The sequence below is a fragment of the Capsicum annuum genome, chromosome 11, assembly GCF_002878395.1.
Source record: "Capsicum annuum cultivar UCD-10X-F1 chromosome 11, UCD10Xv1.1, whole genome shotgun sequence".
NCBI lineage: Eukaryota > Viridiplantae > Streptophyta > Magnoliopsida > Solanales > Solanaceae > Capsicum > Capsicum annuum.
Window position 1 is genome coordinate 73,411,957 of NC_061121.1, and position 22,092 is coordinate 73,434,048.

The 22,092-nt window shown below is 34.1% G+C and overlaps 1 protein-coding gene across 1 annotated transcript; it reads right to left on the reverse strand.

Annotated features, from left to right (window-relative positions):
- Positions 1–1,105: 1,105 nt before the first annotated feature.
- Positions 1,106–15,082, reverse strand: LOC107848646. The gene is made up of 6 exons (XM_047398802.1): positions 14,611–15,082; positions 13,905–13,997; positions 2,382–3,052; positions 2,025–2,303; positions 1,823–1,942; positions 1,106–1,712 (listed from the first exon to the last, which is right to left on the reverse strand). The coding sequence occupies exons 4-6, from the start codon at positions 2,046–2,048 to the stop codon at positions 1,224–1,226; spliced, it is 633 nt and encodes a 210-aa protein (XP_047254758.1). The 5' UTR covers positions 2,049–2,303; positions 2,382–3,052; positions 13,905–13,997; positions 14,611–15,082; the 3' UTR covers positions 1,106–1,223.
- Between the last annotated feature and the right edge of the window lie 7,010 nt (positions 15,083–22,092).

Sequence of the window (22,092 nt, forward strand, 5' to 3'; positions counted from 1 at the left end):
AATACACTGGGTAGGTTGTTTGCTCCTTATTTTTTTCATTAGGGCACATTCAAAATGTTTGACATTATTCTGTTAATATATTTTTCTACACTTGTTTCAAGAATTTAAATCATTAAACTACGAATAGATTATACTTTCACATGGTATTTTCTCTATCATACTAACTTCTCATCGTTACTTAAATATTTTCTTCCACTACCATTAAAATAGCATACAAGTCAAATAACATCTTAAGATCCTTGGAAATGAGCACTTCTCTCATAATGGGCCCTACCTATGTTGCTCGGGGTCTTCAAATATGCCACTAAATACGTGTGGAATACTCCAAAAATAGTGTATTTTTGGAGAATCCAAATGAACGCGACAGCATATTTTAAGAGTCAGAACAACATAGCTTCCTGGCTTGAATTTGGACTATTCAGCCAAGTGAAGTCCAGATATCAGTATGGTTAAAAACATAATATGAACACAATGCCATCTCACTACTGCAACATTTGCTTACTTGCATTAAATGGAAGACCTAACAGGGAATAACGTATTTCAGAACTGGAACCAGGGGCGGAGGTACATGTGTTTCAGGGGTTCATCCGAACCCCCTTCAACGGAAAATTATACTATTTTTATATGGTTGTATATATTATTTCTTCATATATAGTAGAGGTTGAACCCCTTCGACTGTTTTTTTAATATTTTCTTCTGAACCCCCTCAATTAAAATCCTGGCTCCGCCACTGCTGGAACGATGGAACGCAAAGTACTATGTACCTTATACTACTAAAAAAAAGAAGGAAACCGACCACAAAAACAGATCAAAGTGCGTGGTTAGTAAAATTCATTATTATTTTATTAAAATAGACCACAAGTGGTCGATTTTATTTTAAAATTAATTAATTAATTTTCTTAAAACCGACCACCTGTGTTCGATTTTTTGTAAAAGTTTAAGAAAAACCAATCACTTGTGGTCAGTTTTATGCAAAATTTAAAAAAAAAAAAATCAACCACTTGTGGTCGGTTTTGTTTAGAATTTTTTTTTAAAAAATAAATAGCAGCAAATGAAACACCATACAATACAACAAAGACAACAAAAAATCAAAGTACAAACTACAACAAAATGTCCAAATCCATACAACAACAACAACAAAAAACCAAAGTACAAATCAAAGTGTAAAAACTACAACAAAATATCCAAAACCAAAGTACAACACATACAAAAGTAAAAAAAAACTACCAATCATCTTCATCATCATCGTCATCGTCTTCGTCTTTCGCATCCTCATCTGTGCGGATATCATCCAGTGGACGTAGACCTTTTGCAGCCCGAACTGCATCACCAGGACATGGAGGAATAATCTCTGCAGTTTGAATAAAAGAGCTGAACTGATCCTGCAACATCCTGATTTGTGATGATGTTTCCTTCTCCTTCTTCTGCGCCCTCTCTCTCTGTTTAAAGAGCTCTTCAATGAGTTTAGAAACCATATTTTTAAGTGATTCAATGGTTTCTCTATCAACTGAAGAGGTATAGGATGTAGGACTGGACGAAGACCTAACATTCTCGCCTAAATAATTTCTGTGGTATCCGTAGAAATGGTCTCTAACTGTAGGACCCACAGTTTGTTCCCATAACTCCTCCTCTACATGTTGGGGTACTGGGTCACCCTGACTTTCAGGAGGCTGACTACTACGAAACTCACTAAGGAGCTGTTTATATTTGTCCTATATTCAAAGTAAAGTTAAAATTAATAGTCAAAAAATATTGAAGTACTTATACTTGAATAATATCAACTTTGAGATAAAAAATCATAAATTCAAAATTTGATTCTTACATGGGCAGCTTTTGCACGAGGCTCAACCCAAACATCTTCATCAGTCGGGTTCTTTTTCTTCTTCAAATGCATCTCCTCGAATACCTCATCGAAGGGTATCTTCCTACCCTTTTCTTTTTCCTGCATATGAAAAAATTATTAATTTTTAAATAATTAAAAATTTAAATAAAAACAAATAATTAAAACTGTAAAAGTTACATACCATTTTTTCCTCCACAGCAATCATACTAACTGCACCCGCAGTATATAGAGAGCCACCCTTGGATGATGCCCAGACTTTCTTTCCTTTATCCCTCAACAATTGGTATTTTTCGCTATTCCAATAGCAAATATACTATTTCCATAAGGATTCACTTATCCAGTCAGGTCGTACCAAGTTGGTTTTGGCATAATCCAACAGACCGTTAAATTTGGATCTAGCTCTTCTGTAAAAATTTCTCTTTGTAGCACATTCATTCGCATCATCCCACCAATAATATTTCTGCAACAAAAATAAAAATATAATATTCAATCTTTTGTTCTAACAATGTGTTAAGTAGCCGATAAGTTTAATCTTTACATGAAATTCGTTAAACATTCTTTCCCTGTCATTTTATAGAGTAGACATTGAAGTGCTGACAAATGCATTTCCTCGTAATTGTTCCAACTCCAGCATTCGGCTTAAACCTACAACACAAGATCAAACAGTAAATTTATAGAGTATAATAATATAGTAATGAAAAATGAATAATGATATTATATTTAGAAATCTTATCTTGTTCCATAATGAATAAGATAACGCCTTCCATAATCATCTCTGTCTCCAGGCTGCGGAGCAAGTGCTGGTAGATGCACTGGTGTAGGCGGATCTGAAGCACCAGATGGAGTGCCTCCAAGATGAAGATCCGACAACCCAATAGATCCAGCAAAATCACTGTGCAAACCTGGGTGACTGCTATAAGAGGGTACTGATGATGGTAGATGTCCGGATGTGTCAGCGGTCGTCCAATAGTACTGTGATGGCGGTGGTACGGTGATAGGAGCAGAATGAGTCGGTGTGGACCCATAAAGTATCCCCATATACATAGGAGTAGGAACCAAATGCTGAGACGGCCTAGAATATGAGGGTCGTGCTGGCACGTCAGCAAACCGACCCTCAGATATATGAATACCTGTCGGCCGTCTATAATACAGAGGTTATTTTTTCTTTTTTGTTTTAGTAGGATCAACTTTCCCTTACCTTTGTCACATCTACCAGACAATTATGTAAAGTTAACAAGTAGTTAGTTTCTACAAAATGAATACATAAGAAAACATTTCAAGTAACTAATTTCAAGTTACTAATTCATATTTCAAATCGCTCCAACAACACGAGATAGACAAAAATATTTTTATTACTATATAAATTATGGAAAAGTGAAAACAATAATCTTAAACAGTATATTACATATCAATCTTAAACAAGAAACATAAAGGTAAATATATAGTACAAAACATAAAGACATCAATACATAATAAATACAACCTACACAAACTAATCCTCCTCTTCTGAAGACTCTCCACTAAATCATTCACACTCTTCGAAATTTTCCTCATCTCCTACCCACTCAGCCTCTTTTGCAATATTAACTTCTTCAAATATATTTTTCGGGTGATTCAAACTATCCACTAAGTCAATGTCCACTAGCTGGTGATCAATCTGCATTTTATTTTAATACGCAGTCTTAAGCACATTCTCAACTTCCACCCATCTGATAGGCTTTGTTTAATTACAGCCCACCAATCAGACTTATCATTGCGCAATGGATAAGGAGCATAATACACTTGTTTAGCATTTTGTGCCAGAACATATAGATCATAAACAGGATACGACCTATCATACTTCACTTTAATGATGTTATGCTCCTTATGTACTCTTGTGCCTCTTGTGCTTGGATCAAACCACTTACATCGAAAGAGGACAATTTTTTTTATTGAAAAATCAGCATACTTCAATTCTAAGATCTCGTATATGATGCCAAAGTAATCAACATCATTATCACCCTTGACCCAAACACCACTATTGCTTATTTTTCTTGTTCTGGAGTGTTTTTTGGTGGAAAATTTAAACTCATTTACTATGTAATGGGACATTGCATGAGCTTTAACTGGAACCAAAGAAATATCTCTCAAGAGCTGATCGTATGCGGCTGGATTTGGTGACTGGTGTACCTAAAAATATTATACATACATACATACATACATATATATATATATATATATATATATGTTAGTTGAGGAATGTGTAAATGTTTAAAATTTGTAGAAATATTAATACACTTACGGACCTCATATGTAAACCATGTTGCAAAGAATGCATACACTTGGTTTTCGTAAAATTAAGTCTTAAATGAACTGAAGATGCAACATGCGAAACACAATTAGTTTCTTTAAGGGAATGAGTAAATAAATAAGATATGCTAAAATTTTAATCTCCTTACTTCAGAAAAGGCTCAACTTCCGGGCAATTCAGCAAGACATACAAAGTTGCTGATTTGCGCTCCGTGGGAGTGAGCCGACGACGTATGGTCTTTTTAGCCTTACAATTAGATTGATTGAAAATTGATATCGGTTGCAAATGAGGCTCATTCACATCGTCCTAATGACGATTCGGTCGGTTTCTTGAACAAACAACTTCATAATGGAAGTAGTATAAATAAAATTGAGATGTTTATCTTGCAAGATATGCCTCAACTATAGAGTCCTCCACCCTATGTTTGTTTTTGGGACTCCTTTTCAATTTTCCAATTTAGCTGCACAATCTTAAGATTAGATGTTTACTATATTGAAAAAAGATATGTATGAATTTAAATATGTTGCAATTGTTTATTGTTCGAATAGATACATCCACCTAATTTGAACTGGACCGCCTAGTCGAGCTTCGTGCACAAGGTGAATGGGAAGATGTTCCATCATATCGAAGAACACTGGCAGAAAAATCTTCTCTAACTTCATGTTGATAACAACAATATTACTTTTCATTTGTACCAGATTTTCTTCTTTTAATGTGGTGGCACATAAATCTTTGAAGAACAAACTGATCTCTACTATTGGTTTCCATATGTTTTCAAGTAAACCAATAAAAGCAATGGGAAGTAATTGTTCCATGAAAACATGGCAATCATGACTTTTCATTCCATGTAAGATTCCTTGTGCCATATCAACCCTCTTTCCTTGTGCCATATCAACCCTCTTTCCTAAATTTGAGGCATATCCATGGGCATCTTCAAACTTTCGACCAACTCACATATTTGACGCTTTTGGTCCAACTTGAATATAAAACTAGCCTTGGGCTTAATAATATTGACATTGGGCCCCTCCTGTAAGTGTAATTCTGTACGTTTGCAATATTCTGGTAAGTGAAGTCTGGCCCTAGAATTATCCTTTGTTTTGCAGGTGACATCCATAACTGTGTTGAACAAGTTGTCAAAATAGTTCTTCTCAGTATGCATGACATCAATATTATTTCTAAGTAAATTATCTGGCCAATATTCTAACTCTCAAAATATACTTTGCTTAGTCCAATTATGCAAAACGTCATATCCATCAAGTCTGTACAATGGTTCCTCGCTGACTTTAGGCAAATCCTAAACTATCTCCCAGATGTCATGACCAGACAACCTTGAAGGTGGACCATCATGTTCTCTTCTATTCCTTCTGAATGCATTCTTGAGTCTCTTAAATTCACGATCAGGTAGCAAGAAACAACGATGACAGTCAAACCATGATTTTTCCTACCATGTCTCAATGTGAAAGATTTTGTTTTTTCTATGCAGTATGGACAAGCCAACTTTTCAGCTATCATCCACCCAAACAACATTCCATAAGTAGGAAAATCATTAATAGTTCACATTAGATATGCACGCAGATTGAAATTCTATTTAAGTGAGATGTCCCAAGTTTCAACCCCCTCATGCCATAAAATTTGAAGTTCATCGATCAAAGGTTGCAAGTAGACATCTATTTCGCTTTTTGAATTACGTGGACCAGGAACAACACAATTCAAAAATATATAAGGACTAGTCATCAATATTTCAGGAGGAAGATTATACGGGGTGATAAATACAGGCCAACATGAATATGGCACAGTACTAACTGAAAAAGGAGAGAAGTCATCCGCACATAATCCCAAACGAATATTTCGTGGCTCAGCTGCAAAATCTGGATAAGTTGTATCAAAAAGCTTCCAAGCCTCTCCATCAGATGGATGGCACATAACACTAGTGGGCCTTCTATTTTCACTGTGCCATCTCATATGAGGAGCTGAGCTATTTGAAGCATAAAACCTTGGTATTAAAGGTAAATAATGCATTGCCTTACTAGTAATTTTATTTCCACTACAACCATGCTTATATCGAGGGTGCTGACAAAACTTTCAGGAATCTAGGTTAGCATTTTTCTTAAAGTATAACATGCAGCCATTTTCACAACAATCAATTCTAACTGAGGAGAGACCTAACTTTGACACCAATCTTTTTGCCTTATAGAAAGAATCAGGAACCTCCAAGGTGGGGTCAACTAACTATTTAATAAGGTCTATCATTGAGTTCATTCCTCCTTCAGTAATATTCCGGTCAGATTTAATACTTAATAATCTAACAGCAATAGATAAACGAGAGTGCGAACACCCGTCAAACAAAGGATGACTAGAGGCATGCAATTGTTCATAGAATTTGCTTACTTCACTATTAGGAACATCTTCGACATTTTTCCTAAAGTCACCCTCGTGTTGCATCCCAAAAGCATCGTGCATCATTTCTGTCATCCTAGTATCTTGATATTTATTATGCCCTGCAGACCTACTACTTACTCCAACAACAAAGTTATTTTGCCTAACATCACCATCAATAGCACGCAATCTTAAAAAGTCCTCGTGAAATCCTTTTCTATAAAGATGTTCTTCATAACTTCTTCTTTTAAAAGATTTATACCATCACATCTAACACAAGGACAACGAAAATCCCCAAAACGTGACCAAACATCAAGTGTCTTAGCATGTTCAACAAATCATCTGACACCTTCAACAAATTCCTCCCTAAGACCCATTCTATTTTTATTATTCTGTTGATATATCCAGCTATAATCAAGTTTCATCTACACAATCAATCAGATTTAATTAATTAGATCAATTCACAAAAAAGTTAAGCAAGTCACCAAACTTAACTACATTCAAAACAAAAAATTCACATTTAAAGTACCTAAACTTCAACATTTCAACTCACTAAGTCATCACCCAAGTCACCAAACTTAATTACATTCAAAACAAAAATTCACTTGTAAAGTACCTACACTTAGTAAATTTTAATTCACTAAGTAACCACCCAAGTTACCAAACTAAACCACATATTCACCTTTAAAGTACCTACACTTTATCAATTTCAAGTGACTAAGTCACCTACCAAGTCATCAAACTTAACTACATTCAAAACAAAAAATTCACCTTTAAAGTACCTACACTTGGTAAATTTCAACTCACCAAGTCATCCCCCAAGTCACCAAACTAAACCACATTCAAAACAAAAATTCACCTTTAAAGTACCTATACTTAGTAAATTTCAACTCACTAAGTAACCATCCAAGTCACTAAACTAAACCACATTCAAAACAAAAATTCACCTTTAAAGTACCTACACTTTATCAATTTCAAGTGACTAAGTGATACAAGCACAAGGAGCATCAAAAACACAAAGTATGGTCTAAGGGTCAAGGCTTTGGAATTAGCAAGCAATTGAAGACTTTTTGAAGTGTTTTGAAGCCTTGGTCAAGAGAAGGAAGAAAGGGAACTTATACACTCAAGAGGCACCTCAAGTGAAGGGCATTGAAGTCATTATGCACTCCAAAACAACACTCAAGAGGCGCCCCAAATTCCTTCCCTCATTAAGGGCTTCTTTGTCCATTAAATGTAATAGTAGAAATAGACCATTTTACTTCTCTTTTTATTAGACTTTGATGAAATTGGATATCACTCTTATATTGTAGTTTTTAGTCTCTAGTTTTAGATCTTAGAATCTGAAAATTGGTCCAAGAACATTTGAAGTTAGGGTTTCACTTGTTTTGGATAATTGGCAAGAAAGGTGTACTTGAGGAAGAGTGTTTCCTTTGGGTCACCTAAGAGGAAGGTTTGAACTCTTATTTGTGAGGTGTGTTGAAGATTTTGAAACATCTTTTAGTGCTAATCATTGAATAGGAGTAAGGGTCTTTCTATCTATCTTTTAATTTCAAGCATTCTTCTTCTTCATCTCCATTCTATGTGTTGTTTTCTCTTTATTTTGGTTGCTGAAATTTGCATCTTAGTAACCAATTTTGTGTGTTTGGTAGTATTTAGGCTATCATTTGGTATCAAAACATTGGTTAGGGTTGTTTCAACATTCCTAAATCTTGGTTTTAGTGTTCTTATTTAGAAAATCTCAACAAAAAAGAGTCAAAAATCAGAAAATACAAAAAAAATGGTGTCTAGTGTTGTCTTGTGTTAGATCTGAATTTAGAGTCTTAGATCTACAAGATTTTACTTTGTTTTGAAGGTTTCTTGTGTTAGATTCCTGTTCTCTAACATCGAGGGTGTCTAGATCTACTTTTAGAGTGAAGTTTGGTTGAATTTGAGCTAGATCCACTATTGTTGTGCTTTGTTTGAAGCTTTTGAGATGGGATCTCGTTTTTTGTCATCTTGTTTGTGGCATTTTGTGGCTGATTTTATGTTGGTTGTGTTTGTCTTGGCCTAAGGAACCTAGGTCTAAAAGAAAATTCAGATTTGGAGTTCTTTTGCTTGTTGGTCAAACTTGGTCAACACTTGAATATTCATCTTGTTCATCCATGATCTCCATATCTTAGTGAAGAAGAAAATTCAAAGTGTTTGTTTGATCCAAAAGAAGGGAAAAAAAAGAGTGTGCTTGTTGTTTGTCCAAGAATATTCCCTAGTATATTCCTAATCCATCCAAAAGAAGAGGGGGACCAAAGGACAAATCAAGTACAGTTGCAATTAATTGGGGGGGACCATTTCATTTCAATTTCATTTAGAGGCTTAAAAGGGCTCCAAATTGTTTACTTACCCCCTCAAATCTAAAAATTCTTCTTTCCAAAGTTGATACTTGGCCGAAACATGAGATTGGGAAATGAAAAATTCAAAAAAGAGACAACCAACCACGTAGTGCGACGTCATCACTTGTGATCAACTAAATTCATCTCTAAAATTAGATTTTTTTTCTTAGTTTCTCTTTTTCTATTCTAGTTCCTTGTGTGCTAAACTTTATCACTAATTAGCAAACTAGTAACTACCTATTAGGTTGATAATTAGTCTTGGGTCTGTTTGTTTTGTGTCTTCAATTTTTTGTGTGCTTTTCTCATTTTTAAGTCGTAGTATTTTGTTGGTTCAAGTCCGTGCATCACTTTATTTGAGTTGTTTCAAACAAAGATCGATTCCGATCCAAAGCTTCTCACCTCTCAAGTGACTTGACAAGTATTGCCGATTCCCCAACACTTGTGAAGCCAAGTGTGAAGTGAGGTTGAGTGTGAGTGAAGTGAGGCTTTTGAACTAACTTGTTTTCTCGTTTTGTAGGATTTTTTTTGTTTACTGTTTTTTTGCTCTTTTAGGTACATTCGCCTTGGAATCCGGAGATACTACTTCCCAACCTTTGGGAAATGATGCTATTGGAGACTTGATGGCTCGGTTTGATGCCCTTGCCCGAGAAATGAAGAATGATAATGATGCCTTGAGAAGTAATGTGGATGCTATGAGGGATGAAATGGTGACTATGAAGGGTGAAATTTCCACTTTTAGTGGAAGACTTGATCGTGTTGAAAGTAGGAGGAACTCACGACCTTCTACTCCTATTCCCTACCATGCATCCTCTAGTGTCCAAGCCAATAACTCTTCCATGACTATAACCCCCGAAACCCTCCACCAAATGCTTAATCCAGCCAAATGCTCCACAAAACCAGCCACTAAACCCACCCCAAACCTCTCCTAACTGAACCCTACAAAGACTACTACATTCCCAAATGAACCAAGTCCAACAAGAGGGACTTGGAACTCAAACTCCACCACACAATCCGAACTAAATACCTCCACGAAACACTACCTACCAAATTCCAAATCCCATGGACCAAAGACCTTACCAACCACCACCTCCAATACCACAAGTCCAAGCTCCAAATAACCAAAGACTAAATCCACCTCCCCAAATACCCCAAATCCAAAACCAATACCTTTATTTTGAGGATTATGGTAGAGAGGAGTATGAAGGTTATGAAGTTCCTCATGGTGATTATTGGTTCCTTGAATAAGAAACGAGGGCAAGACATGAACAAAGAGGGCATTATGGAAGATTCTGAGGGCATGAGGCAAGACAAGGCCACATTGAACATCCAAGAATCCGAGACATTGGCATTAATTCAATCAAGGTTGGCATTCCAATTTTCAAAGGTGAGAGTGATCCGGAAGTGTACTTAGCTTGGGAATCCGCTTGTGAAAAGATCTTTCAAGTGAATGACCTTTCCGAAGAAAAAAGAAGTTGTTATACTATTGCTCACTTTCAAGGATATGCAAACACTTGGTGGGATTACACCAAAAGATTTGGTAATGTGTTGATTGGTGGCCAACTACCTCCTTGGGAGGAGTTGAAGAGACTAATGAGAGAGAGATATGTTCCGGAACACTATAGACATGAGCTTCTTTCCAAACTCTACAATTTGAGGCAAGGAAGCAAGAGTGTCATGGCCTACTATGATGAGTTCCAACAACTTGTTTTAAAACTTGACCATAGAGGTGAACAAGTGCAACATGATGTCATACGCTTCAAGGTTGGGTTGAATAGAGACATATCATCCCATTTGACTCTTCACAAGTTTGAAACCATGGTTGAAATCTTCCAAGAGGATATGGAAATTGAGAAAGAGAACAAGAAAAAATACAAGCCAAAGGTCCCCTACACTTCATTGGATTGGTCCAAAGAAAAGGGCATGGTCTTGGCATCTATGGCTCCTCCTCAAGCCATTATCAAGGCTGCCCAATATCATCCTCCAAAGCTTGAAGGTAAACCAACTTCTACTTCTCATTCTAAGGGTCTACAATGTTTCAAGTGTCAAGGTTAGGGTCATAGGGCACGTGAGTGTCCTAACCGACATAATGTTATTCTAAGGGAGGGGAAGTTGTACTATCTTGGTGAAGAAGTGGAGTTGGAAACCGAGGAGAATGATGACAACTCTCAAGATAGAGAGTGCATAGAACCTGAAGTTAAAGGTGAGGGTAGTGAAGAAGATATGTTTCCTTGTGAAGGAGAATGTGATGTGCCTAGTTATGTTGTTAGGAGAACTTTGTTTAGTAAGGTCTTGGATGATCAAAGATAGAACCTCTTTCATACTAAGTGCCTTATTAAAGGAAGTTTGAATTCAATGATCATAGATAGTAGGAGTTGTGTGAATATTGTTAGTGTTACCTTGGTTGACCACTTGAAACTAGCCACTATCCCTCACCCGAATCCATACAAGCTTCAATGGTTAAACAAGTGTGGTGAATTGAAGGTCAAACGACAATGTGTGATTAGATTCAAGATAGGGAGTTATCATGATGAAGTTTTATGTGATGAAATACCTATGCAAGCATGTCACATATTGTTGGGAAGACCTTGGCAATTTGATAGGCACACTATATATGATGGAAGATTTAATAGGTACACCTTTGTGCATGGTGGACGAAAGTTCACTCTTCTCCCTCTTCCACCATCTAGTGTGAATGAAATCCAAGAGAAAATCAAGAAGTTGGATGAGAAAAGAAAAAATAAAAAGGGAGGGGAAGTTTCAGATTGTGAGAAAGGAAAGGGGAAAACAACTTTGTTTGTGGAACTTGCGCACAAAGGTCCCTTGATACTCACTAACCCAAAGTCTAGCATTTTACCTAGCCTTAATACTCCTTATTTTCAGGTTCAAGCTCATGAATTATCAAAGTAGGATCAACAAGAAATCTCACATGAAAGTAGCCTCAAAACAACCTTGGCTGAGAGTTTCAAAATAGTGGAATGTCCTAGTACAAACCAAGGTAATAATGCTACTCCCTATGTTTCCTTGAGCTTAAATTATTGTCATGTGATTCCTTATGTAGAGGTTTCGAAAATCCTTGATGATCCTTGATGTAGGTGTGTATGTTTCTTCTCTTGTTAGCTCTCTTGATATGTATAGTAAACCATGCGCACCTAAGATTAATCCACTACTTGAACATGAGAATAGTGTGATTGGAAACTTCCAAGTTAGTGTTGATGTTAGTAATGATGGTCTTGATATTCAACATGGTCAATTAAACTTGTGTAATAAAAGCTATTATATTAATCTTGTTCATAGTGACCTGGTGTTTGTCCTAGTGGTGGATAATGTCTTGAATGATTGTGAACTTGGTAACCTAGTGAAAGGAATGGGCCATCTAGACTTAAACCTTTACCATTTGCTCCCATTTGACCTCAACATACTCTTGAGATGTGAGGGTTATAGTTACTGGCCGTGCTCACTTATTCTTGATATTGAGGCTATTCATGTCTTTGGTACCCATTATGCTAAGCTTTTTATGTTAAAAACCAAGGATATGTGGATGTATGTCAAGTGTGAGTAACCATGGGTTGATGATATAAGTGTGGTACTAATGCTAACACTCCTACCAAGGGGATTTTGTGTTTGTTTTTGCTCTCTCTTTGATTTTGCAAGATCTGAATTTGAGGACAAATTTGAGAACAAGGTGTGGAGGATGTGGATTAGGGTAGAGGGCTAGTGGGTAGGAGTATGTCCTTGCTAGTAGGAAGGAGTGCTTTATGTAGTTGTGCTTGTAGTCGTTGTGTTATGCGTGTCTTGTAGTTTCTTGTTCGTGGTGTTTTGGCGATGCTTGTGATTTCGGATAGATAGTTTATAGTATTACTCAATGGGTGTCTTGTTTCTTTTATTATCTAGTGGTGTGCTATCCTATTCTATTATTTGTTTTTATGTTTGTTACACTGTTATTTTTCTTGAGTTGGGGGTCTATCGTAACCAACCTCTCTACATTTGAGGTAGTAGTATGGCCTGTGTACACTTTACCCTTCTCAGACCCCACCTTGTGGGAAATATGTTGGGTATGTTGTTGTTGTAATTTTGAAAGATGGACTCTATGGTTTAAAAAAACGTGAACATTAAGGGTTAAAACAAACTCTCACTTCCAGAAGTTTATTTTTAAAAAATGCACATTAGGATTTAAAAGAACACCTAATTTCGAAATTTTGTTGATTTTTTGTGTGTTTACTTTCTTATATTGACAGTCCTTAATAAAATTTTGGCTCCACCACTGATCATTACGTGCAACAACAATCCAGAAAATGGATCTTTGAAATAGAATTTAAAAATTGATGAAGTGTAATAGCATGTAGTTGCTCATATATAGGATCCAATCTTTGACATTATGTGACTACTCAGCATGTGATATTACACTTCTAGCGCAGATTTACTTGTTTGTTTAAGGTAAATTAGTCAAGCTGGGAGAGGTTTTGCTAGCTTTTACAAATTGTGGGATAGCAACCATATTTCATGTTTTTTACGAAATTAGACTAAAACATGAATATCATTCCAAACATCTTTTTGCAAAAACTATAACCAAACACACTCCATCTTCAATTCCAACTTCAAATATTCCAAAAAGTGAAAACTATTGGAATCTATGGCCAAATGTTAACTTGTTATTTCTTTTTTATTTGCCTATCCAGACTAAGACGACAACCGGAGAGGAATAAAGAGAAAGTCCCTTCATCTCCACATACTCTTGATTAGAATATGGAGAAGCAACTGTTAATACTTGTTTAATTGTCTAGACCGTATAATCATCTTTTCTTGTTAAAATACTCTTTCTTAATATGTAAAAGATGAGTTCATTAGTAAATAACGACAATAAGTAGGTGTCTCTTGTTGAAATACTTGATGACAACATAATACACGAAATATAACCACCCAATGAGGAAGCTTAACTAAGAAGAATGACATTGACATATGACGTTACCAAAAAGACAGTTAAAATAAGATGATTACTATAGATTTTATGAAATAAAAATGCTATTCAAACCTCAGCTACAGCAGTGCTTTGATGATGAATTTGTTGGCCAATACCACAAAGTGCATTAGAAACCCATGAATGAATTACTCTGCAGCCCAAAACCTAAGGATCACCAAAAAAATACAACAATAATAAAGTCCAAATTAGCAACAAATTAAGCAATTAAACTATGCAGAGAGCTTACAAGTGGGGATTAGATATATGAATGTGTAGCTCCATTTGAGCTCATCCACACTGATAGTTTACAAGATAAAAACAAAAAATACTACTAGAAGTTTTCTATTGGTAAAATATAAAAAGACTCCTGAAAAGCAAATGTTGTAGCATGAGTAAAACACATTCCCAACTAATTATATACTCGTTCCATTTTGCCCTAGTAAATAAAGTCTAAATTTGTAGAATGAAATGGAGACAAGCATAGCAAAAACCAATTGACATATTACTAGTTTGGAATTGACGCGTTGTTGATGAATTGACAAGAAACCGCAAACTCGAATCCAATTTTCATGGCAGTTTTTTTTTTAAAAAAAAAAAATTAATAATCACCAAAAACGATGATAATAAAGCATGAAAAGTCACAAATAATGGCAACAAATTGAGCAACTAAAGTATCCATCCCAGCTAATTTCGGATTGAACACAACATCTCTTTCAACATTTACAATAAAGAAAGAAACGGTAACTAATAAAAATATAACTCAATCGATTAATTTGACCTTTTGAGAAGCGGGGATGTGATAGGAATGGGGTAATTGTTGATGGGGAGGTGATGAAAATAACCATCGGCATCTACTAAAGCGATTTCTAGAAATCTGAGATAAAGCCCTTGAAAATACCATCCTCCTATTTATTATAATTTGTGAGTGCTCGCTAAAAGACTAGTACTCATATAGCAGCAGAAGAAGAATACTCTAATACGAAGGAGGAGAACGGCCAAAGTCCCAAGTGAAGCGGTGACCACGAGCAGGGTTTGAGGGAATGAAAGGAAAGAGGACGGCCCAATCATTGTTATTGTTAGAAATAACTTTTTTGCTCCCCGCCAAAAATTTACTATCGGTAAGGCAACCAACAAAAGGTTTTTTCTATATTCCCTCATAAAAATAATGTTATATAGATGATTGTTATAAAATAAAAGACAAAATATTAAAATGTCAAACTTAAAAGAAATGAGAGAATTATAGAATTTTAGTCATACATTTGTTATTATTTTAATGTTGATAATAAAATGTACAAAGGGTAGCTATTTATAGACCACCAAATTTAGTTCCTAAGGTTGCCAACTTGACTTCAAATTAGCAAGTAGGCAAGTTGTCAATTTGGCCGACTAATCAAGTATTTAAATTCAATTTGAAAAAGTAATTTATGGTCTTTAAATCCAACTTGACTACTAACTATTATTTTTAATAAATGATATTTCACACCAATACATGTCACTTAACATCCATATTCTATAACACTCCACCTTGGATGTCTATTAATAGATAATGTGTCTCTTTAAAACCTTACTAGGAAAACCTAATGGGAAAAAGCCTAGTGAAGAAAAAAGAGTACACACATCTTATAATACGCCTTTAATATTGCCTCATTAAAAATCTTGTCAGGAAAATCTGATTGGGACAAAATTTTGGTTAAGAAAAAAAGAGTACAACGCGTATTTTACTTCCCTAATGAAAAATTCAGTTTAATGACTTGAATCTTTGCATCCCAATCTTGTGCATCATTTTCTTGAAAGTTGCGGTTGAAAAAGACTTGGTGAATAAAGCAGTCATACTGCCACTCGAATGAATTTGTTTCACGTTAATGTCATTATTCTTTTGTAGCTCACGTGTATAGAAAAATTTTGATGAAGTGTGCTTCATTATATCTTCCTTTAATGAATCCTCCTTTAAGATGTGCTATGCATGCTGCATTATCTTTGTATAAAATTGTGGGTACATTGTCATATTTCAAACAATATTTTTTCCGAATAAGATGTATCATGGACCTCAACCATACACATTCTCGGCTTAATTCATGAATAACTATTATCGCAGCATAATTTGATGAAGTGCTAGATAGACTGCTTTCTATATCTCCAAGATATAGCAGTATCCCTACATGTCAATATATTGCATGTTTGAGATCAAAATTTATGTGGGTTAAATAAATACCCAGCATCAATATTATCAATAAGATCGGGACTGCAATCTTCAGAATAAAATAAGATCATTTGTTTGATCCCATTTGATGTCTCCTAGTAGGAGCAGAATTATATCTCGCTAACAAATTAACCGAAAAGGACTATATCAGATTTTATAGTATTTGCAGGATACATTAGTACATCAATTGCACTAAGATATGGTACTTCATAACCAATTCATTTCGGCATATTTCTCATGTTAGCAAATAATCTATTGCTTTTGAAAACTCTCTAAGATTCCAATAATTTTCAAGTTATAGATTTATACAATATAAGAATTATAGATAAGTTTCCTAGAAACTTTTATATGCTTCAAACATTTTGAACCCTTACAAGTTTTCATGTAAATTTTGTCAAGTGACAATATTCAACATTTCATTTGTGATATCTTCAAGTGTCTGGATTGCAAAACAAATAAGTGTTATGCTTATCAAGATGCATCCTTTTATGTCTTTTCAACATATGTTCATCAATGGATAAATATTTCATTTGTCAAACACTTCGAGTATACATCCAATAGTACATATTGTTAGCTGCCTCATTAAAAACCTTGCCAGGAAAATCCTATGGGATAAAACCTCAGCTAAGGAAAAAAAAGTGCAGTGTGCGTAATTATACTCCTATCATTTAAAACACACTTTATTCTTATAAATGATGTTCCGCAATTCATAAGTGCATCAACTGAACTAAAACATAGTACTTACTAATCATTTTCATGAGATCAAAATTGATCTGTTTTCAGGTTAAGCAATCTTTATAATCATGGGGTATCCAATAAAATTGTTTTATAACATTTTAAATCATTAAATGATATTCATATAAATTTATCATCTAGGTAGACATAACAATAATTCATTATACATATTCAAGCTTTTTGATATTGTCAGGCTGAAACAAACCTCATTTCATCCACCACAGGAGAACAATTCTCCTACAATAATGCCAGAAACTTTATGAAATCTTTATGTCTCAAGGCACAAGTCATACTTTATATCTTACGAATTTCACTTTTGCATAGTAAATCATTTGTAACCCACTGGCATTATACATCTGATCTTTGGATTATGAATCCAAATATTCACTTTTCAAGTGAAACAAACTACTTGAATTACATACTTTTATTTGATCAATAATTTATCTGTCCATACTCTTTGACAGATTTGTATCCAAGATTCTCGATACTATTTATAATATTGAGTGTTATATTATATCAAAGATACCATCGACGATTGTTTGATATCGATCCCAATAAGATATAACTTAATAAAAATCTTTTTATATTCATTATAATTCAGGTACTTGAACCTTTGCCAAGGTTTTATGAAGTGTTATGCAGGTGCTCTTTCAAAGCACTTGCCTCATTATCATGACCATCTTGATCATTTGCTCCTTTCCTTATTCAAATAATTTTACCTTTGAAACCTATTGGTATATCATGTTTCAGGCGTGCTATAGACTCTATCCTTTTATGATTTTTACATTGGAGCATTTACGGTTGAACAATCATATAGAGTCAGCAAACACATCAAACAATTAGTTTGTAATATTTTGCAAATGAATTATCTCTTGAATTTCAAGTTTGCATATATAATTTTTTATGAGGATCTAGATAATTCATTTCTTGCATAATTTTTAACTGTTAATCAACTCTCTCCCCATAATGTTAGAGAATCTAATATTTATTCTCAACCTTATCTTCGTATTCATATTTGTGCATTGTGATGAAGCAATTGCATCATATTCCGCACACTAAAATTTTTAGATGAAAATTATTTGGTTCTTGACCTTGAACCAATAGTGATAGGGAAGCCTTGTTGGCTTGATGCATATGAATACTGCTATATTTTAAATGATACATCTCATACTAAATTTTTCTTGAGAGATTTGTTCTAATAATCAATGATTTTGCTAGAATTGGAGTCATACAATTTCTACTAAACCAACTAGCATTATCAACATAATTTATAGTTTGGAACCATGCTCTTAATTTAATAATTCGAGCAAACAACTTTGCAAAAATTAAATTGCAAGTTAATAGAAAAACACATGTGACCATATCATAGATGCATCTATTAAACTATATAATAGTAACCGATCCACATGGCAGGCGAATGGGCCCATATTCACCTTTTTATATGTTCCAAAAATTTTAGGAAGTATAATTCCAATCTTAGATGGTACAATGATCAATTCATTGTGAGAACAAACAACACAAGATAATTTTTGAAGAATCTTTTATTTCTTAAATATATAACCACATGAATTCTTAATTATTTTTGCATCACATTTGAACTGGGATGGTCAACCATCATACCAACCGATATTTTTTTCAATAAATTTTTAATTTACTATTGCATGTGATTCTGTCATCATGCTCATATTTGTGCATTACAAATAAGAAAAAAAGTGCGGATAGACTTTTACCCGCATCGATTGTAGTAATATAAAGATATAACATCTTTCCATTAATTGTAGTCTCAATATAATTTATTTTTGACAAAATCTTTGAAACTTAATAATTTTCGTTTAAGACTTACTACAATCTCAATATTATGAACAATTTCATTCCTCTAGATAGTAAGACTTAAGATCTTTTGGAGATCTCAATTAATTTCGTGTACTACGCATATTTCACACACCATTCATATGGTGAAAATCTCCCTCAAGGAGAACATCATATAAGTATGGCCCTAATCTTAAAATATTATATAAGCAAGAATTGTTTCTTGCTTTTACCCTTTGGTAACCCATTATAAACATATCAAAAATATTTATGCCATACTACAAGTACACGATCAATGACCGTTTATGTCAAAATAAAATTTTCTTTATTTTTCTCAAACCTTCCGTAGAGGTGAGATGTGATATTTATCATATGATGCATCAGCATATCCTTATTAATAATTTTTATCTCATCTTGATACATTCATTTCAAGAATGGTCGAGTATTAACAATGCTTTATCACAAATCTCATTCTCTTCAAGGAATGAATTATAATCATATTCACATGCTTCATAAATTTTCATTAGAAGTTCATTCTCACGCTATGAAATTTATTATATTTACATGACAGACCTCAACATTACTTTGAAAGGTCAAGTGTGCCATCACTGTATATTCCTTTATTTTGAAGGAAGATTTATAAAACTTATCTCAAATTAGGTCGCACGACAATCACGTGTGCAATGACCTTTCATACCATGTCCATTAGTGGCAAAAATTACCTTCATCTTTTGAAGGATCATTTGATAACTCATAATGTTCTTCGAAGAATATAACCTTCTAATTCTTTAATATATATGTTGTGTAATACTCAATATGCACATCTCCGAGATCAAAAAATCATTCATGCCAACTTATGAACTTATTTGTACTAGTAAACTCCAAGTTCACCATGTCATATGAGTTCTACTTAGTAAATTTTATATTTACTAGAACATGAATAATTTTCAAGCTTGCTATTTTGGAGTATATTTCATAATATTTCTTCTCAATTATTCTATCTCTTATGGAGGTGTTACTCCTATCACATTTATCCCAGTGAATGCATCTATAATTTTAACAATCAAAATTTCCATTCCTCAAAAATAAAATATAATGAGGTCTTAAGCCTATCAAATTATGATAGCTTAGAATTTCTTTCAAGATATTGCTCCTTCATGAGCAAATCGAGGCGTACATATAATGTAACAAAATATTTTGTCCTTGTTACGCCTATATTCATATTCATAAATTCAATCATATGTTTTCTTTCAGACTTACTATACATTGCATGCTACCACATTCACTTCAAGGAATGTAGCATATTCAACGGGACATATTTCATGACTTTTCAATAAAATTTTGCCTTAGTCATTATTATATCATCAATATGTTGTTTTGAGATTAAAACTCAACGTTTTATCCATATAAAGACATCTTAGGCCAAAAATCAATGGGACTTGAACCCAACATCTTATCATCATGGTGAATCGGGACTCTTAATCCAATGTCTTACCCTCTTAATGGCATGAGATTTAAATCCATCATCACACCCTCGATCAATAACATATTAGGCCAAAGTATATAATAAACTCAAACTTGAGTCTATAACAATATCACCACTTTGAGATTATCAATATTATTTTCAAAAATAATTAAAGAACATGAGTTAATAATATACTTATCTTATTATAAGTAGTAGAAAAGTGAAATCCAAGTCGTGATGATCGCATAGTTTGTGCGGTCTTGCCTTCTCCACCTTTTGATTCAATTTTTCTTTTCTTAGCCTTCATTTTGAGACGGTAGAGTCTCGTGCTGATAACATGTTATAAAATAAAGACAAAATATCAAAATGTCAAACTTAAAGAATGAGAGAACCAGAGAATTTTAGTAGCACATTTGTTACTACTTTGATGTTGATAATAAAATGTACAAAGGGTGGCTATTTATAGACCACCAAATTTAGTTCCTAAGGTTGCCAAACTTGACTTCAAATTAGCAAGTTGGCAAGTTGGCCAACTAATCAAGTATTTAAATCCAATTTGAACAAGTAATTTATGGTCTTTAAGTCCAACTTGACTACTAACTATTATCTTTAATAAATGTCATTTCACACATATACATGTCACATGACATTCATATTATATAACAATGATCAAATTGAGCTAAATTATTACGATAGTTCGAAGCTTAAATGGTCAATATTTTGAACCAAAAAATCAAAGGGAATACTAAATACACTAATATGGACAAAATGCTTAGCTCTGGGTAATTTATTTCTTTTTTAATGGTCCTTATCAGAAATGATCGTTTGATTGTTTAATATTTTATAGTTTTTAAATAAGTTATTTGATGCTCAGCAACTTACAAGTCTTTTATTTTTTTTTTCTAAAATTCTTTGTTTTAGTAGCGCATATCAATATAAGATTTAGCTTTTTCTTATCTTGAATAAAATAAGTGTAAGTTTGAGGTACTTGATTCTTGTAATAATATTTTTTTCTGTATCCGTACTAATTAATATGAATAAGGCTAAAATTAGAGTAAATTTATATTAGGTTGGTAATGTTTTATATAAAGCCTATTCTGTAGATTTAATCGACGGGCATGTAGCAGTGCAAGTGATTTGATTATCTCTTAAATATGAAACACTTAGGGCTTATTTGTTTGCACTTAATGGAGGTCTGAATCTGAATGGTTCAGACTTCAGACCATTGAGTGCATTTGTTTTTATTAAGATTTTAGCTCTTAATAGGTCTTAATCATTCAGATCTAGAATCAAGTCTTAATAAGTCTGAAGAGGTATTTTGGTGTTGGATAATATTCACTGTCACTCTATTCATAATCATCAGTCACCACCACTACCTTTGTCAACCACCACCCACCACCAACCACCTCCACCATCGAGAACCAATATCGCTACCAACCACTATTGTCAACCGTTACCACACCTATTACCTCTATTATTCTGATCTAATTATATTCACTGCCACCACCGCCGTCAACAACCCCACCATCATTAACCACTACCCGTCAATCTCTACTACCAACCAACTCATCTATCATAACTAGCACTACCAAAAACTATCACTAATACATCACAACCTCCACACATTCTTCGGCCGCCGCCACCATTGTCACTAGTAATGCCAGCTCTACCACCACTTCATCACTACTATCGCTACAATTTATTTCTTCTAACAACCATCTCCACTATCACAACTAACAACATCTCCGACTAGCATCAGCACATCTTCAACCATCATGCATTTATTTTTCATCTATCACAATCAACACCTCCAACTACTAACATCAAGCAATATCACATCACAACCACCACCACCACTATCAACCGTCACCATCATAACAGTCACCACAATACCAACCATCACAACTATCACCACCAACATTACTAATCACTAACATCAATCATTGTCACTACAACCATCATTATAAATCATCTCCAATATCACTAACAAACATAAATATTTTTTTTTAATCAAATAATAATTTTGTTGTATTAAATTACATACTTTCCTG

Coding starts and splice junctions, on each gene's coding strand:
- LOC107848646 (XM_047398802.1), bottom strand. CDS start 2,048: ATGATTGCTGTGGAGGAAAAAATG. Junction 1,943..2,024: donor TTGCTGTGGAGGAAAAAATG/GTATGTAACTTT, acceptor TTTCATATGCAG/GAAAAAGAAAAGGGTAGGAA. Junction 1,713..1,822: donor CTCGTGCAAAAGCTGCCCAT/GTAAGAATCAAA, acceptor CTTTGAATATAG/GACAAATATAAACAGCTCCT.